Source organism: Dermacentor albipictus, chromosome 3 (genome assembly GCF_038994185.2).
Source record: "Dermacentor albipictus isolate Rhodes 1998 colony chromosome 3, USDA_Dalb.pri_finalv2, whole genome shotgun sequence".
NCBI lineage: Eukaryota > Metazoa > Arthropoda > Arachnida > Ixodida > Ixodidae > Dermacentor > Dermacentor albipictus.
This window is the reverse complement of record NC_091823.1, coordinates 26863770-26881296: the sequence shown is the minus strand read 5'-3', so window position 1 is coordinate 26881296 and position 17527 is coordinate 26863770. Positions and strand designations below refer to the sequence as shown.

Sequence of the window (17527 nt, the reverse complement as noted above, 5' to 3'; positions counted from 1 at the left end):
CCCTATCTAGTGGTTGGCATGGAGCATCTTCGAGTGTCGCCATCTGCACGCCAATTCTCAAAACTGCTGCCCCCTCGGAACTTCAAGAAGGGAACACTATAATCAGATCAGTCTGCTCACTTGTTTATCTTACTTCGTGCACACGGCACACAGTAGAGTACCTCCGATACATTTTCCAAGGGGCAGTATAACGAAAGTGACGCTGGGAAATGCACTGAAGTGTACTGTTAGCTTTAAGATTCTGGGCTTCAGCCAGGGGGGTGGGGGCCCTAAGTGGCTTCAGTGAAGTCGCAACTGGAGAAAGTTAATGGGAAATGTGTTAGTGGGATTCAACTGCACTCATGATTGTATTTGCATTAAATAAAGCTTAACATAACATGTCATTTTCATATGTTTACAGGAATTCTGTGATGGGAAGATTTATGTGCGATATGGGTCTGACGAAAATGGTAAGTATTACCTTTTGCATAAATAAGATATAGAAAGATGAAGTAACATTATTGGCTGTATGTAAAGCACAGTGGCAAAATGGATGTGCTAAGGTTATTCACAGCGGTTGTTTGCAATTGATTGTGCACGGTCTGTGGTGGGTGTTGCTGCTGTTTGCATAATTGGCTTTGCATGGCCTGTCTACCGCTATTGTCACAGTTTTTGTGTTGCAACTGTTATGCCTAAAGGCTGTGTGCTGGATTTTAATGTGGCATACAGCTTGAATTCTCTAGCATTGAAATATTCACTCTGGCTCCTCATTATTTTGTTATTGTGGACAGGTGGCACAAGTTTCCCTTGCAACCTCAGACATTCTTTTGAATCTGGTGTAAGTACAAAGTTCTATAGTAGCAGTATTGCCCAGTGCAACAAGAGCAGTAAACAAAAAATAATTTTCTTTACAGGTATTGACAGAGCAGGAGCACCGCAGACTTCATATTCAAAGAGAAGGTGCGTCTGCATTGTATTGCCTTTGTTATATTGAGTTAGTCCTTATGCCACATTGTGACTGTTACTTGCGCTTATGACATCCAACGTGGTGGCAGGTACATGTGCCACCAAGAGATGTGAGCCCTGAAGGGAGATTTCGTTTCATTTCATATACCTCACAGGCTCCAGAAGGAGTATCGCGTGAGGGGGGTGGTACAGATAACAATTGTGGAGCAAAAACATGTTTTTTTGTTACATAAATATGAACAGAACGAGCATCAAATAATAAACGAAGAACACGAAATAAATAAAGATAAAAAGAAAGGAATGTAAGCTAATAGTTGTTAGCTTTCCAGTATACAGTAAAGCAAACAACCTTATAACAAATGCTTACATAATACACAACAATTAAGGTAAGAGCAACAAAACTAAAACAGATACTTGTTTTTAGCTAAGTACTAGCCAAACATTGCACTGATTTTTTTGTCTGAAGGTTAATGGGTTGTTAATGTCAGTTATGTTATCAGGAAGACCATTCCACAGCGCAATCGCACGTGGCAAAGCTGAGTAGTTGAATGCATTGGTGTGACCGAAGACGCGTTGGAAACAGATGATAATGCAGGCGTCTAGATGTGCGGGAGGGACGAACGAGTGGTAAAGTAGATTGGCGTACATTATGCATGATTTTGTGCAGAAGACAAAGGCCTGCGTGATTCCAAAGATGAAAGCGACAACAACAACTTGATGTTAGTTACGCTGGAAAACGGGCTATAATTTCTGGCAATGAAACGTGCAGCGCAGTTTTGGATCGACGCGAGACGATGGATTAGATATGCCTGACGAGGTGACCATATAGAAGCTGCGAATTCGAGCTGGGGTTGCACTAATGTTTGGTAGGCTATCTTTCTGGTGAGGGAAGGAGTGCTGCGAAGGTTATGTTTCAGATATCCGGGAGTGCGCGATGCTTTAGCCGTTATTTTCTCAATGTGGGATGACCGTGAAAGGCTAGGTGTTAGAATAATGCCAAGGTATTTGTATGAAAATGTGCGAGCAACAATACTATTGCCAAGTGAGTAACTGAAAATAGAGTAGGATATTTTGCAAGTAAATGTCATTAGATTGCATTTATTAGTGTTCAGGGTCATTTGCCAGTCCAAACACCAGTTATTGACACATTGAAGGTCATGTTGAAGAGCGATATGATCAGCGGGGGAGTGGATTTGATGGTAGATAATGCAGTCATCTGCGAATGGTCGAACATTGGATGTAATGTTAGATGGCAAGTCATTGATGAAAATCAGGAAGAGTAAGGGTCCAAGGATACTTCCCTGAGGTACGCCTTGAGAGGGAAAGAGTATTGGTCAATGACAGTGGACTGCTTTCAAAAAGACAGAAAGTTTCTTATCCAAGAAATTGTTAGTTCGTCAAGGTTTAAGCATGAGAGTTTAGAGATTTCGCACTTAGAATTATGAGCTGTGTTCACATGTCTGGAAGTAGATGGAAATGGCATTATTTTGATGTACACTGGTCAAATGGAAGTTCAGGTAGGTATTGTTGAAGAGCATGTAGAAAAAAAAAAACTTTAAAGAGCATGATGTCAGGCAATCAGTCTTCACAAGACAAACTGTTCTGATGCTGTTCTCTCTCTGCTTGAGGAATCATGAGAAATGGACACTTTGCACATTGAATCCTGGGAATAGCATGCCATACGTAGCTTGGTTTGTGGTAAATTTGCGGGCTGCTGCTTGCTGGAGTTGCTGCTACTTTTCCAGCCATGCCACTGACTTTTTGCTTGTCGCATTTAATGTCTTAGAAGGGCCGTGAACTACTTTTTGTCTAAGTAAAGAAATGCATTTGAAAACAAAGCAGTCTATTTGAAGAATACTTTGCTGCAAAAAGTACTTCAGTGTGTTCAGCAGAAGTGGAATTGTTGGCAATAAAACACCCCCTTTGTGGTGCTTCCACTCCTACTTCAATGCCTTGCACTGCGAGGGCTACGGTGGAGCGGGGCGTGCCCACAACACTGTCGCTGTCACAAACGTCACTGTGGTGGCACACAGTTCAAATTTGATTTTGGATGTTAATGTAGATGACACTACTTCTGATTTTGACACCTACAGTGCATCAAACGTAAAGCCTTCGAAACAAAGTTTCAGAGGCTTTAGCCAAACATAAGCCAAGTGCGGTTGTCCTCAGCAAGCTGCAGTGTGCTCAGCCAGCAGACTTGTTGCGGTACCCCGCGGCGGCTGCTGTGTCTATGCTGTGTAGCAGACCGCAGCCACATGCAACTGTGGTGCGTATGCACAGCATTTTCTTTGCGCACGACAGGGCTTGAGTGTGTGTTCGCACTCATATGCCCCAGTGTGGCCCTTCTGCTTGGTGCGGACCAGCTTTGTCTTGCACCAGCTTGATCGACGGATAGTAGCCACGTCTAATCCGTGCATTTTGAAGTGCTATCAATAACTCAATGCGAAGTGAAGTCTGCCAAGGCATAGGAGCAGCCATGAGGGAGTGTGCACTGGCAGGCGTGCTTGTGGTCTGACTTTAAGTTTCTCGTGGTTCGAGGCTAATTGAGTGCTGAAAACTAGCCGAAATTAGGGAAACCCGATGGCTACGACACCGATCAGCAGGGTGGCCAAAGTTTAATTTCAATGTGGGCAGCCGTGGCTCAGTTTGAGAAGACAATAGTTGGCTTCTTCCGAAAGTACGTAATTATTATCGAAATTCAGAAGCAAATTTTTGCTTACTTCAACTTGTTTATTAAACTTAGTCCATAAATAGACACAGTAACAGTAGAAAGAAGTGCACTGATCTAAACACCGCTCTTGATTGGTGTCAGCTATTGGCCAATAGCAACTGCATATGGGAAGCTGCTATATTAGAAAACAAAGTGTCCAGAAAAGAGTGAGGAGCAGGCTTCTGTTGAGAATGGACCATTTGAGAGAAAGGTTACTTTGCACTCTGCTTGCAAGATTCACACATCACACATGACTGCAAAACTTGGCTGAGATGTTCACAGCAACATGTGCTATGCATGGACTATGTTTTTTCACCAAGCCCCTGTGGTGGTTCAAGTCCCCTTTAAGTACCTGGCCTCAATACTTGAAAGCACTGTTGTCATTGCAATGGCAACACTAACTTCGCAGTGTCAACACGATTAGCTTCCTGTTGCTATTACCAAGCAACGGTGCAGATGATGATCCCAGCACAGCTAGGTTGGGTGACTACAAATAGCCGCTTCCCAAGTGGCTTCGGTGCGTTTCCCCTTGATTGCTCCGTTTTATTTGCTATGACTATGGGCTTCAAGGTTGTTGCATGACAATCCCTGTTATTAATTTTTTTCCTTGTGGTGAAGGCTAGAGTATTTACACAGCAGGAGGATTTTGCAATGTCCTGGAAATGTCCTGTTGTTCTACTGAAACTTAGATTTCTAAACAGCACATCTATTCCTGCTTGCTCATTGGATGTGCCCATGCTAGGGTAGTCTTGGCACAGAATGGTTCACCTGCTGGTAATGGTGATAGGAATGGGATTCTGATCTCCATATGGGACTGGTGGTAACACTCTTGTACCTGTTTTCCACCACACATACTAATCAGGACAATCGGAAAACATAGCTGCATTCCTTTCTTGTGATAGCACAAGTACTCTTGATAGCACAAGAACATGAACTTAGTTAATCATCATAGCCCATGTGTGTGTTGACTCATGCTTGCTTCTGGTGCACAATATTGTTACGGTGCGGCTTTGTCATTGGTGCTGCAAAAGAAGTTTTCTTTGTCGGCCACATTCACAGCCTCTTTCAGATGTCTTCACATATACAGTTAAACTTCGATATAGCGAAGTAGGAAAAGTAGACAATTTGCTTCGTTATATCAAAATTTCGTTCTATTGAAATTCGACAGTTTATGCAAATAAGTACAGTTGCCGATCAATTTTTCTTGCATGGAAAGCGGCTGCAGAATTTTCCAAATTATCAGGCAATCTAATATAGCAAACTTGAGAAAATAATTTTGTTGAATTTGGGAGTCAGCGATGAATGATACGGTGTCATGCCATGTTGACATCTTCACATAGGCGGTACGAATTGAGCGAAGCCAGCCGCGCGTTTGCATGCACTCCGAACCTGTATCTGATAGCTTTGCCCGCACTGGTATGACGCTATCATGAAAAGCGCCAGCAGCGGAGAGCGAATGCTTTGTCTGCCTCTCACTCCAACAGGTCACCGAAACTCTAAATTATGCAATCTTCAATATTAAACGCGCCAGAAGACAGCTTACATGATGTCACGCTGCCTCGGCACGCCCACTCATTGCACACATGGCAGATTACCTATAAAGCAGGGTGTGCGGCTACGCATGCGCTCAGCCGCACCTACAGCCGTGCGCAGCCACGGCCGAGACGCGCACCAGAAATTGTGAAGTGCGCCAGCTTACCTGCTCCGTCCTTCTCGTGCGCTTGATCATGTTACCGTGAGTTCGCTCCCCTTCCCCTCTTTCCCTTTGCTCGCTCAGGGAGGCAGCACTTGAGCGTGAAACCACCATCTTTCTTTCTCACTGTCGCGCACTTTCACTCGCACCTAAAGCACAAAGTGCGCGGGGTGCGATAGGATCTTATCGCACTTGGACTTTACACTGAACATGATGCGGCTTGACTTCACCGGTCGCTCTTGTTGCGCCACACGCTATTTGAGAGATGCGTTCTCTTGCAGCCGCTTGTAATCCAATCATTTCATCATCTACATCCGCGGACGTTTCCATTTATTGTCTCGGCATTCCTTTGCTGCAGAAGCGAAATTTTGCTATATTGAAATCGCATACAAACACACTTCGTTATATTAAGGTTGTAAATACATGGTGTTCTATGGACAAGAGATTATGAAAAGTAAGATACTTTGTTATATTGAGGATTTTGTTATATTGGGGTTTAACTATATATGCCCGATGATAGATATTAGAATAAAGAAAGATTTAAATGTTGCTATTTCTATACCTGTTATTATTCGTTTATGAAATTAATATTTTTCATTATTATTTGAGGGGATTTTTTGAAAAATTGACAAAAAAGGAGCTTCAAGTAAACATGTAGCCCTATGTGATGCAGGTACTGCAAGCAGTCGGTTTGCAAATTTGTTGTCTGTTATCTAAATAGTATAGTCCTCTGGAACGTCAGGCTTGAGCTTGCTATCAGTGAGCATCTTGTGCTTAATATCCTGAGTACCAGAACACAGCCACAGAAGGTGATGAGTACCATAGACGCAGGACCTAGGCACTTGGGACGCATTCTGGGGTTGTTGTATATCCCCAGGCCCACACCCCAGCAGCTAGTGCAGTCCGGACACCTGCTAATTTTGTTTACAGCTACCATGATCTGCCATACAAGGAAAACCATGCTTAGTTTGTTGACATCAAAACTCTCAGACGGCTTGCACAGGACGTCAAACATGAGTGTAGCAGAGCATAGTTCCACACTGTAGCTGGAGATAAGTGGTTTAAAGTAAGGTGCAACGCGTCGCTATGCTAATAGTGTTCCAACCTACTCCCTCAAATGACATACAAGCCATCTATTTTTGTTGTCGTTTGGTCATAATAAGTTGCTATGTATATTTTCAGTACCCGAGCTCTGTGGAGACATCAGACCCATCCAGAAGGCTGGGGATTGCCGTGACTGTTATTACTGCGGATTCATAAGCTCTTCAAGGTAGGCCTGGGGTGTATGTATGTGCAGGCTTAATGTGGGACATATAGTGAGTAGAACTCACTTACCACTATCAAAGTGGCATTTTGAAGTTGCACGGGAAGCACTTGAATAAGTTGCTGAGAGTTTACAACCTCTAGTAACGATAGTGGAAATGTACCAAGTGTCATGCAATACATTTGGAATTTTAAAATTGACTGGTATAATAGAAGCAGCTTGGAATTAAAACTACAGCCCTTCACTGCAGTCTCTCTCATAGCCTCAGTGTAGCTTTGGTAGACAATCCATCAGTCACTCTTCTTGCAAATGAAATTGAAGTTTTCGGTGATATGTTATTAGAACTGATTGCAATAATTTGTGCTTTAATTATTGGTGTCTTAAATTCTGAACTAATAGTATAGAGAAAGCAATGACCTATTTTTTATTTCATGGATCATTTGTGCAGAGATCAGTCATCACATCATGAAGTTAATCATGGAGGAACTGCACAGTCATGCATACTATGCCGCCGTGTCTTCAAGAGCGAATCCACTCTCAACAAGCACCTGTGCCTTCATGTTCAAAATGGATTCCACTGCAGTGTATGCAGGAAGTCCTTCCTCTCAAAGGTGGTGCTGTTTTGCTTATAGATAACTGGTTCATTTGTTTGTAGAGGTACAAAATACTTGTCATGTTTCGTTGTGTAAGTGCCCCTTATCATTTGTGCCATAAGGTCATTTCTTTTAAGCAGAGTGAGAATATATTGTAATTTATTATGGAAGGCATGAAAAGTAAGAAAATATGTGCCTTAGATTCCTTAATTGTGTTTAAGGTGGTGCACTGAATAATAGAGATAGAGAAGAAACTTGCTTGCTACTCTACTTGGTGGGAAGGAACAGGTAAAAAAAAAAAAGAAAGTATAACGATGGCAATCAGTAGTGGAAGATATTACAGATTATATGCACTATGAGCTACGACTCCCCTTATAGTCTCTTATGCTGACTGTCAAATGGGTGCAACTTGTGAATACTGTAGACTTCCATTAATTTGACTGTGGTTAATGCAATGTTTCTATTCGATCTTGAATCGGGGTCTCAGCTGGCGCCCGTGCATTTCTATGGGCCCAAATTTTCTTTACTTTAATCCCAAAATTGACTTTCGCGAGATAGTTCGAACTTGACCAGTCAGCATGCACTTGCCTGGATTCTATGGCGATCCCAGTAGCAACCCCTTTCAGTGTATGTCACAGTGGAGCTTGAGAGATATGGAATGCTCTGAACATATGTCATCTTCAGTCAAAAAATCCTATTTTTGGCCTGCCTTAGGAAGACTTCAAGCAGTAACCACAGTTCACAATGTTTTATTATGGTATATACCCGTTTTTAACATGCACTTTTTTTTTTTTCAGGGAAATTGGGCTGCACTATTTGCACGGCCCAGTCGGATACAATACCAAAACTGCCTTCATGCCGTTTATAAGCTAACACAAATGCATTATGGTGAAGCTGATTTTAGGAAAGCATCTGCCATTGTGCAATACATTTTTCTTGCTAAAATACTTGATGTGCACTAGATATATACTATGTTTAGGAGCTTTAATGTCATTTCTACGTTAGTTCTTTACTTTGGGCATATAGAAAGAGGGTGACTGTTTGATTGTTTGATTCAGGAGCATGTTAGAATCGGGCTACTACTACTAGCAAATTAATCGGTAATGTGTCTTGGTGTTTTTTTTCTGCTGCTTGTATAATTTGACCTCCTGAATAATTCGATAAATGCCATCAGTCCCGTCAAGATTGAATTAACGGAAGTTAATTGTAATAGGTGCGCTGGCATTTGATAGAAGGGAACAGTGAACTTTGAGTGTGATGAAGAATGCATTTGAAAAACTTGGGTTGCACTCTACTGTAGTTTTGCTGCACTTCAGAGCAATGGCATACGTGAATGAAGTGGCAAAAATGTAAGCTGGCATTGTGGCCAGAGATTTGAGGTATTGCTGTAGCTTTTTTTTTTTGTGCAGGTGCATATGACATTTTCCAGCTTTCCTTCTACTGTTACCTTGCCTTACCTGTCCAAAAGACAACCCTTACAGTTTTTTTTTTTTTGAATGTCTATTTCTCTGTAACACTGGCTGAAGCCTGTTGTAATGAAATGTATGGTTTGCAGCAGTTTATCCGTACTTACAATCTTTGAGCATGTGTTCATCTTCCAATTCTGGCTTTCTCACAGGAGCTACACGCCAAGCATGTGCAAAGGAATGCGTGCAGTCCAGGTCCTCGGGTAGAACCAATACAGCGACTTGAGACACTACCGGCCGCATTCTTCAATCCTGTTTCATTGTCGCCTCCTGAGGCTACTTCTGTCGATGCAACAATTTGTAGCGTCATTGCCGAAAGCCTTCATGACCACAGTACAAGCCACCTCGAAACGGCTGACACTGGTGCTGTCACAGCTGGTGAATCTGCCAATGCACCTACCATTTTGTTTGAGAAGAAAACTGGAAGTGGGCATGAGTTGCTGGGAGCCATCCGTGCTCGTCGGCCTCGTTTGCCATGCCCACACTGCCCACGATTTTGCTTTTCACAGGTACGTTTTACTATGTTCATACCCTTTGGTTTTGGCTGTTGTGCCTGTCTCAAATTGTGCTACTTTTTATTGCACCTCTTGTCTTAGGCTAAGCTACATCATTGTGCTTGTGGTAAACAGTGAAAGTAGAAGGAAAGACAGTTAATTTTCACTCTCATTTTGGAGACTGTCACCAGCAGTTTGTTGCCTTGATCGATACCTTAACATTTCTTGCTCAGTTCATACTTCCTCTTTTTGACTGGTTTTTGAGAGCTAGCTTGGCCTTTTCCTTGCACTGCTCACCAATTTGACTCATTCTAATAGCCCTTATTCTGTTCAATTTTACTGGAGCTGGACAGGTCAAGCCACAGGAGGCTGCACCAAGTTCTGTACAACTTTCACTAAGAACTTAAGAAATAACAAACATCACCAGCTACATAGAATATATAAAGACTAATTATCTTGCCCTCTTGGGTTAGCCATTTTATATCAGAATGTTGGCTTTGTAGGCAAACATTGTAATATACTTTTCAGACATTTCAAAACATGTTTGCAGTGTGAAGGGTGTGAAAATGCGTGCTTCTTGCAGGCAGCTTTGCAGGTCCATTTGAGGCGCAAGCACATTACCAATGCACCCCTCAAATGCCCCCACTGCCCGAAACGATTTTTTGTTGATACCATATTCTACAAGCACCGGTCCATCTGCATGCGTAGTAAGTGTAATGGGTTTCGATTTCATTTTATTTGGCCTGAAAAGGTGCTCTTTACATCTGCTATTACCTATCCTGCATTTACATTTCAGAGAAATAAAGGTAGTTTAACTACAGGACATATATTCGACAGTTTCAGCTGTGCGTCGCTTACAGTTCGCTCTGCTCATATTTCGTGGGCTCAGGCACTGCAGAGAACAGCATTGAGTTCACATTTTTGATGGCAGTGCATAGTGGGTTCACTGCAAAATGAGAAAGAAACCAAATGGATGCACTGTCACACTCCACTCAATTGTCTTGGCAGTGGAGCCAACGCCTCTTATATTTTTTCAACGCCAGTGCAGTCGCTCACTCCTCAGTGGGAGGCATTGGTGTGCCTTAGTTCAGTTAGTTGCTGTGATGCGACGCTACCCAGATGGTATGACTAATTTAGCTACGCCTGCTTGCGTAACACGGGCTTCTGAGCAGGCGCCGCTGGCTGTCCGGATGAGAAATGGTAGACGCTCTGTCCCTGCATCTGTCAGTTGTCCGGTTATTACGCGTCTGTCAGTCTTCCTCCGACTTCCGCTCTGAGGTGCCACCCAGATGGTACTCTCCCCCACGACTGTACAGCAGGCGCGAACGCTAGCCGACAGGGGAGAGTAGGAAAGGATGCTGGAAGAGGGTGGTGAACGGATGGATCGGCCGCGTCTGGCTGGCATTGAAAACAATAGAGGTGCTCGTGGAGTAAATGCAGCATTCTGCCTTCCGCTGCCGGCATGAGTGTTGTATGCATCTGCAATTTATTGGGTCATACAAGTCTGAGGAGAGGACAGGTAAATGCCAAGCTAAAACTGTCTGTTAAGGATAAAAGGAGCCAGTGATTGCTCATAAGAACTCCAGCTGTAGCTATGAAGATAACGCAGAGGCAAGAGATAGGGGGGAGAGGGGGTCGTGTATGTTTTGCCCCCCTTTATAATCAGCTTACATCAGTAGCAGTTCTTCACCAGCAAAGGTCCTTGCTTTCCAATAAAGAGTTCTCTCTATCTCTCTCTGCCATGGTAGTGATGCCGACTTATGTTTTGAGCCAGTTGCATGTGCAAATCGGAAGGGAGAGCTTTGCATGTACTTTTCTATAAATGCGTTCTTGGCTTACCACCTGCCAGGATAGCTCACTAGCTATAGTGCTCTGCTGCTGAGCATGAGATTGCAGGTTTTATTCCCAGCCATGGTGGCTATGCTTCAATGGGGGTAGAATGCAAAGTCGCTTGTGTACAGTACTTTGGATGCATTAAAGAACCGTGAATGGTCAAACTAAACTGGAGCCCTCACTATGACATCATCCATAACGTGTTGCTTTGAAACATTGAATTCTTTAAATGGATCAATGAATCAATCAGTTTTGGCTCATTTGTGAAAGCACATGCTTATGAAAACTTTTGTGCTTATGCATTTATGAAAACACTGTTTGTGGGGCTGGGTGGAGAAAATGGTTTTTATACTGAATGCCTGCTCAACATAGAGCAAGGTGCTACATATTGGCTGTAGTAAGGCTACTTCAGCTTGTGCTGGCTAAGTAAAAGGTTTTTCACTTAAGTAGTAAGACAACTGTTCTAGAGTGCATCTTTTGTAAGTGCTTTTTTCAGAACTGCTTGATTGTTTCCTGGTCTGTCATTAAATCTAGCTTTCGTGTGTGCATTCTGACACAGTAAGCTCTACCAGACCAGTGCATTTGATAAAGATTTTTGAAACACTATGATACCTGAAACTTTCTTGATTCCTCCCACTGCTCCCCTCTTTATTTTGTTTTTTCAGAAGGAAAAGACGTTAAAGTTTATCTTACGGTATGTCACTCCGCATTACTCCTTTCTTTGTAGCACGCATTACTCATCTGGCTGTCCAGCTGTTGTGATTGTGTATATCTGTTCGTCATGTGATTACAGGGCATGTTATTGGTGATAAAAAAGAGGGGCATTGCCTTGCAACCAGGATGCATAACCTAAAATTTCAGCATGCACGTTGTTCCATGGAAGCACTAGTAACTTACAGTATGCTTGTAGGTTCATTTGCTAGTGAATTTCTGGGGGTACCAAATACAGTGGAACCCCATTGATACATTTCTTGCTTTTGCATTTTGCATTTGCATTTTGTATTTTGCACTTTCCCGGCTGCTATGTTGCAATTTTGCAGTCCCGACCTAAATTCCATTGACACCCATGTGTTGTGTTCCTGTTTGATAGGTGCCCATTGTGTAATCTTCCTGCATCTTACGTTGCATTTGAACGTAACGATAAATGTATAAATATAACGACTGGTACATTTCAACAAGCAACTGATTCGTTCTGACCAAATGTTGCAACAAGCAACCAATTCATTGCAGCAAGTGACAAGTACATTGCAACAACCGACTGATTCATAGCAACAAGTGACCAGAGTTTGCAATAAGCGACTAACGTTGCTCAAGCATATAGACAAGACAACCTCAAGTTCCGTGTGGCTGCGCTGACTTCTCGGCAAAACTTGAGGCAAAGCGCAAAAAAGCACATACGACAACAAAAGGGGACGAAGACACAGCACTGTGTCTTTGCTCCCTTCTGTTGTCCTATGTCTTTTTTGCACTTTGCCTCAAGTTATGCAGTACCAACTAGCCCACCAGTCTGTTCTCGGCAAAGGCGACGCTGTCAGCAGGCACAGTAGCACTGTTTGGCCGAGGTTGTCTTGTTTGTCGGGAGAAAGTGGGCACAGAGCAGTTGGCAAAGACTTGGCAAAGCTCCCGAATAAGTGCGCACCGGTTGAAGCCTACTGGGAACCTAGCTGAAGTCTACATTTAGGTATTTTGGGGCCGGCAAGGGTGCATAATTGCCGGTTCTCTATAATCAGCTTCGCCGTGATACAACTGTGATATCAGGTGAAGCATACACAAAATATTGTGGTGAAGCATATAAAAAGTAGAATGGGGCCACTTTCACAGAACATTGTATGTGTCCCTTAATTACACATGCACCCACACACCATCTCTGGTCACAGTATGAGTTCCATGATGTCTAATAACCATACTGTGAGTCATTCAGAGCTGCTTCTAATGTTGTTGTGGCGATGTGCAGCCTTTCTCACTGTTACGATTTCCCGGCTGTTACATTTTTTTCTGCGGTTCTTGAAAAATGTATCTACTGGATTTTACTGTATTTAATTCTTCAAATGTGGTACACATTGAGTAATGAAAACACATTTTGCTTGTATTTGAGATCTCGACCTTCTGTGCGTCTATAGTGCTAGTATACTGCATGAAATTCTCACAAGTATTTCAACCAGCATATATGGTGCACTTACTCCTATATTTTCAAACAATCCTTGACTCGAAGCTCTTTCTTCACTCCGTCAAGTTGACCACAGCGCTACCTCTTGAATGATGAAGATGCAGCACTTCTCAAAAATTGCCGTGAATGACCATGAAGTGTAGTGACTATATCATTGGAGGAGTTGCGCTGCTATTGGTTTTCTTGAGTTGAGGTGGAGCGTTGAGTGGAGGAACGGTCTAGAATATGGGGGTTAGGCTTGTAGCTTACTTTTTTTTTCAAGTGACATGAAATGCTCTACTTTTTGTACTTTTTATTTCTTTGTACTTTTGTTTATTGAGGTGATCTTTGCTGTAGCTTTTTAGTCAAAGGTTGCCATTTTTTTTACACTGCTATGTATGAAGCTATGTAATGCTAACACAGCGAAATCCCAATAATTGGAAGTCTTGATTGAGAGATAAATCGAACTGCTCAGTTGTTCCCAGCCAAGTCCCATGCTGGGAACAAGCTATGCCAAGGTTCGATCCGCCGCTAGTTATTGTAATGTTAACGCAAAATGTAGGGAGAGCCTAGAGCAGAGCAGAGCGGTGTGGAAGTCACTGTGCACTGTATTCACAGGCTCTAGTTCAAGCTCTTATTCTAATAGATCTGGTCCCTCTTGGGGATTTTGATTTACAGAATTCTATTGTACTGTAATACTACATTCTGAAATATATGTTTCTTCACTTTTAGGAATCCAAAAATAAATGGAACAGGCTCAACTGTGAACACTGTGAATTCTTCACTCACCGGTACCAGAAGTTGACGGACCACTATGCTGAAAATCACCCGGAGCATGCTTTGAGCATTTGTGAAACGTGCCAGGATCGTTTTGCTCATTATGCTTACATGCTGATTCACCAAGTCCAGGTAGAGCAGCTCTTTGGTGTTTACGGGCGGGGCGAGTACATAAGGAAGGTGGAACATGATAATATGGAGCAAAATCAAGTGGTCCTTGTTATTTAGTGTATGCATATACATCATGGCCCAGCTTGCCTGTTTAGTGTTCCAAAACAGTGACCCACTATTCCTCCTGCTTAACTCTGTATCTTCTCTTGGTATCCCTTTTGAGACCTAAGTTAAGGAAAATCAGGAATGCCTATATTGTCCAATGTACAAGTGTGGTCCTCCAGAAACTTTGTAATTGTCATGTGTTTTACTTGCATCATTGTGCACCTTACATTTTACTTGTGTGTATCATCTGCTGGATTAACAGGTGCACCTCCTATCAGAGGAGAACCAACCACAGAAGTGCAGCCTTTGTGACCTGACCTTAGACAGCGTAGATGGGCTCAGAGACCACCTACTGGAGGTTCACGCACCAGCTCCCATCTACCGCTGCTATGACTGCTACGAGCGATTTTCTACTGCTGCTGCCGTGTTGCACCACAGGCAAGTCGCCAGAGCTGGCCTTCGTGGATGAGACTTATGTCATTGTTGGCTGCCCTCCCGAAACAATAGTTAATTGCTGGATGACTGCACATTAAGAACTGTATTTTACAATAGTCGGTGACAACATAAGGACGCAGTGGCAGATAAAGTCAAACCCACTTATTAACAATCCAATATGTAACAGTCTCTCGCTTATAACGACAGAGTTTCAGGCCTGCCTAGGTATCTCTGGTGGTCTCGTCTCACTGTCACTCAGGTTTATACCTCGAGATTTCATGTGAGCGCTTCCACGAACAGTTCCATATGAGCGCATTGCTTTGCATGATTTATGCATTGCTTTGCATGACTGATGCATTGATGCTTGAGTATACTGCAGTGACTTATCGTTTTGCTCAATGTTAGTGCTATGCTTGAGAGATGCCAGACTTTCATGTGAGCATGTCACTTGGCGGGATTGAGGCATTCATGCTTGAATTTTTCGTACTTGTGTGGATTATACTTGAGAGATGCCAGGTGTGAGACTTTCATGTGAGTGTGTTGTGCTGTGTGCACTGTGTTCACTGTGCTTAAAATATGCCAGACAACTGCCAAGCGAACTTTTTAAAGTACATAAAGAAAGCTTCACTCTAAAATGCTTCCCTAGAGCCCCAGAAAGATTCAACGTAAGCCTTTTTCCTTGATGTCCTCCGCAGGACAGATGGAAAAAAGTGGAAGAAGATATCAATGAGAATAAAACATCCAGGAGTGCACGCAAGTCGAGCCTTATCATTCGTTTTGTCAGCTGGTTATCAATTCGAAAGGGAGGGGGAGGGAAATAGGGAGGAGGCAAGGCCTTTTTGATTCAAGCATGTCTTGTGGAACCGGTAGTGAGGAAGTTGAGCAGAAGGAGGCTCCTGCACCTCTGCTTGCATTCTTGTTCACGTTTTCTGCATGTAAGCCTTAAGCAGGCTTTTTGTGATCATAATCTTATCACTGCTCATGTGGCACAAAATGGACGTCCTCATGATGAGCAAGACTAAGTGGCAGTTTCTTGTGAGATTGGCTGTAAAGTCTGTTTCATATGTTGGACATGCAGATTTAACATGCGCTAGTGAGACGTGAGGAGGTTTTATACGTTCTGAGCGTTTGCTCATTTCGATCCCACATCTTTATGTGTGCAGGACTCCTATGCATGTGAAACTAAAGATGTTGGTGAACCTTAAAGGAATACTAAAGGTGTATATAAAGTCAAGCTAAAATGATAGATTTATGCTCTAAAACGTCTATGATATAAATATTGCTGAGAACACAGCTTTAGTAATCAAGAACTTTAGGTAAATGTAGGACCCAATATGAGATTCTAAAAAGGGCATTTTAGTACTAACCCGAGGATGTGGTGCCTCAATATAGTTATGTCACTAGTACTCGGGACATTTTAGTACTAACCCACTGATGTGGTGCCTCATTATAATTATGCCACTAGTACTCAACCTCTGATAATGACAATATTATTGCATTGCATTACAATATAAAAGAAAAGGCTACTTGTCCACTTCCGTTCTATTCTTATAAAAATAACTCATTTACATTTCCCTTCACAACAACACAGGTGGTCTAAAGGATTTGGTTTCACAAGACCCTGCGCTCTCACGCTTTGGTAGTTTTTGTACAGCATAATGCTGTGCTGGTCATGCTGGCTTGCAAAGCTCATCCTAAATGCAAGCAGCAGGAAATACTGCGTCCATGTGGTGTTTCGGCTCGGTTTCGGGTCATGCTTTACCCAAGAAACTGTAGCACTGGCTCTCGGACATCGTTTTACTCACTGACAGCAGTAAAGGGCGGTTATGATGTATGCAGCGTCTCACTGCCTTGCTCATGGTGGGTGATTTGAATTATGCTAGAGGAATACAGCCCATTTCTCTGGAACTATGTCTTGGCACAAAACAAGTGCTGTGAGGCTTCTGGAATGGTATTCTAACAGGCCGCGATGACTTAATGTTGCCTTTTAGTGTCTCTTCAATGGCAGTAAGCACATGCTCCTCCAACAAGCACATGTTTCTCTGCTCTGGCATGCATGCTTCTACAGAAATATCAACTAAGCATTGATAAGGCTGTTGTGCATAGTACAGTGCAAAAGCAGGCAACCATTGCCCGGTTGTCGTGTTAAAGGGGTGTTCTATTAAAAAAAAACACTATTATTGCTTTTAATTAGGGGTGTGCGAATATAAAAATTTTCGAATATATATTGAATATGAATACTTAGCTTTGAAAATCGAATCGAATATTGAATAATGATATGCGCATGTATATATTAGCAAGTTAGGTTAGTTTGTTATGTTGGAACATTGCGATTGCATTGTCAATGCTAAAAAACGATTAGCAAGCTGTTATACTAAAACATTGAGCACTTGATTCGTGTTACCTTGGAAAATTTAGTAATTCCCACTAGCTGTCCTCGCCAGCCTGCGCCTTATTATACCGCATCAAATGCCCATTAACTCGGAGGTATTTGACCCTGTGCCAGTCGTCACTCATCGCACTTGTTAAGCAATAAGAGCAGAATTGGAGGAAGGGGGGGGGGTAGGAAGAGGACGCTACAAAAAAAAATAAATAAATAAAAATGCGCATCCTTGCGGTCAGCAAGTACGTGCTCTTTGCTACTGAGAGGCTGGCTTTTCCACAAAGTCTAAACGTTTAGTGGCTAAGTGTGCTTTACAGGCGAGATTTCGTTAGCAGCACGAAATTATCACAAAATTCAGCACAAGATCGTCCCAATATTCTTAGATTAAATAGAAACAAATTCCAAGAACCGTGAAGCCGCTCAACTATGCAATACATTCGATTTGATTCAAACATTCGTATTCCACCGAATGTTCAAGCATTTTCAAATATTAATTTTTTTGAATCAAATACAAATACTAAAAATGTAATATTCGATAACATTCTAACTTTTCGAATATATCGCACACCCAT

At 42.5% G+C, this 17527-nt stretch overlaps 1 protein-coding gene across 1 annotated transcript in view; it reads left to right on the top strand.

The window, feature by feature from the left end:
• The window catches only part of LOC139057309 (zinc finger protein 11-like), a 39617-nt gene that overhangs the window by 3100 nt on the left and 18990 nt on the right, over positions 1-17527 (top strand). The window contains exons 5-14 of the mRNA XM_070535258.1: positions 401-449; positions 771-817; positions 894-939; positions 6531-6618; positions 7061-7223; positions 8824-9180; positions 9749-9872; positions 11664-11692; positions 13877-14053; positions 14400-14575. Of these exons, the coding sequence (XP_070391359.1) occupies positions 401-449; positions 771-817; positions 894-939; positions 6531-6618; positions 7061-7223; positions 8824-9180; positions 9749-9872; positions 11664-11692; positions 13877-14053; positions 14400-14575 (1256 nt within the window). The remainder of the gene's footprint in view (positions 1-400; positions 450-770; positions 818-893; positions 940-6530; positions 6619-7060; positions 7224-8823; positions 9181-9748; positions 9873-11663; positions 11693-13876; positions 14054-14399; positions 14576-17527) is intronic.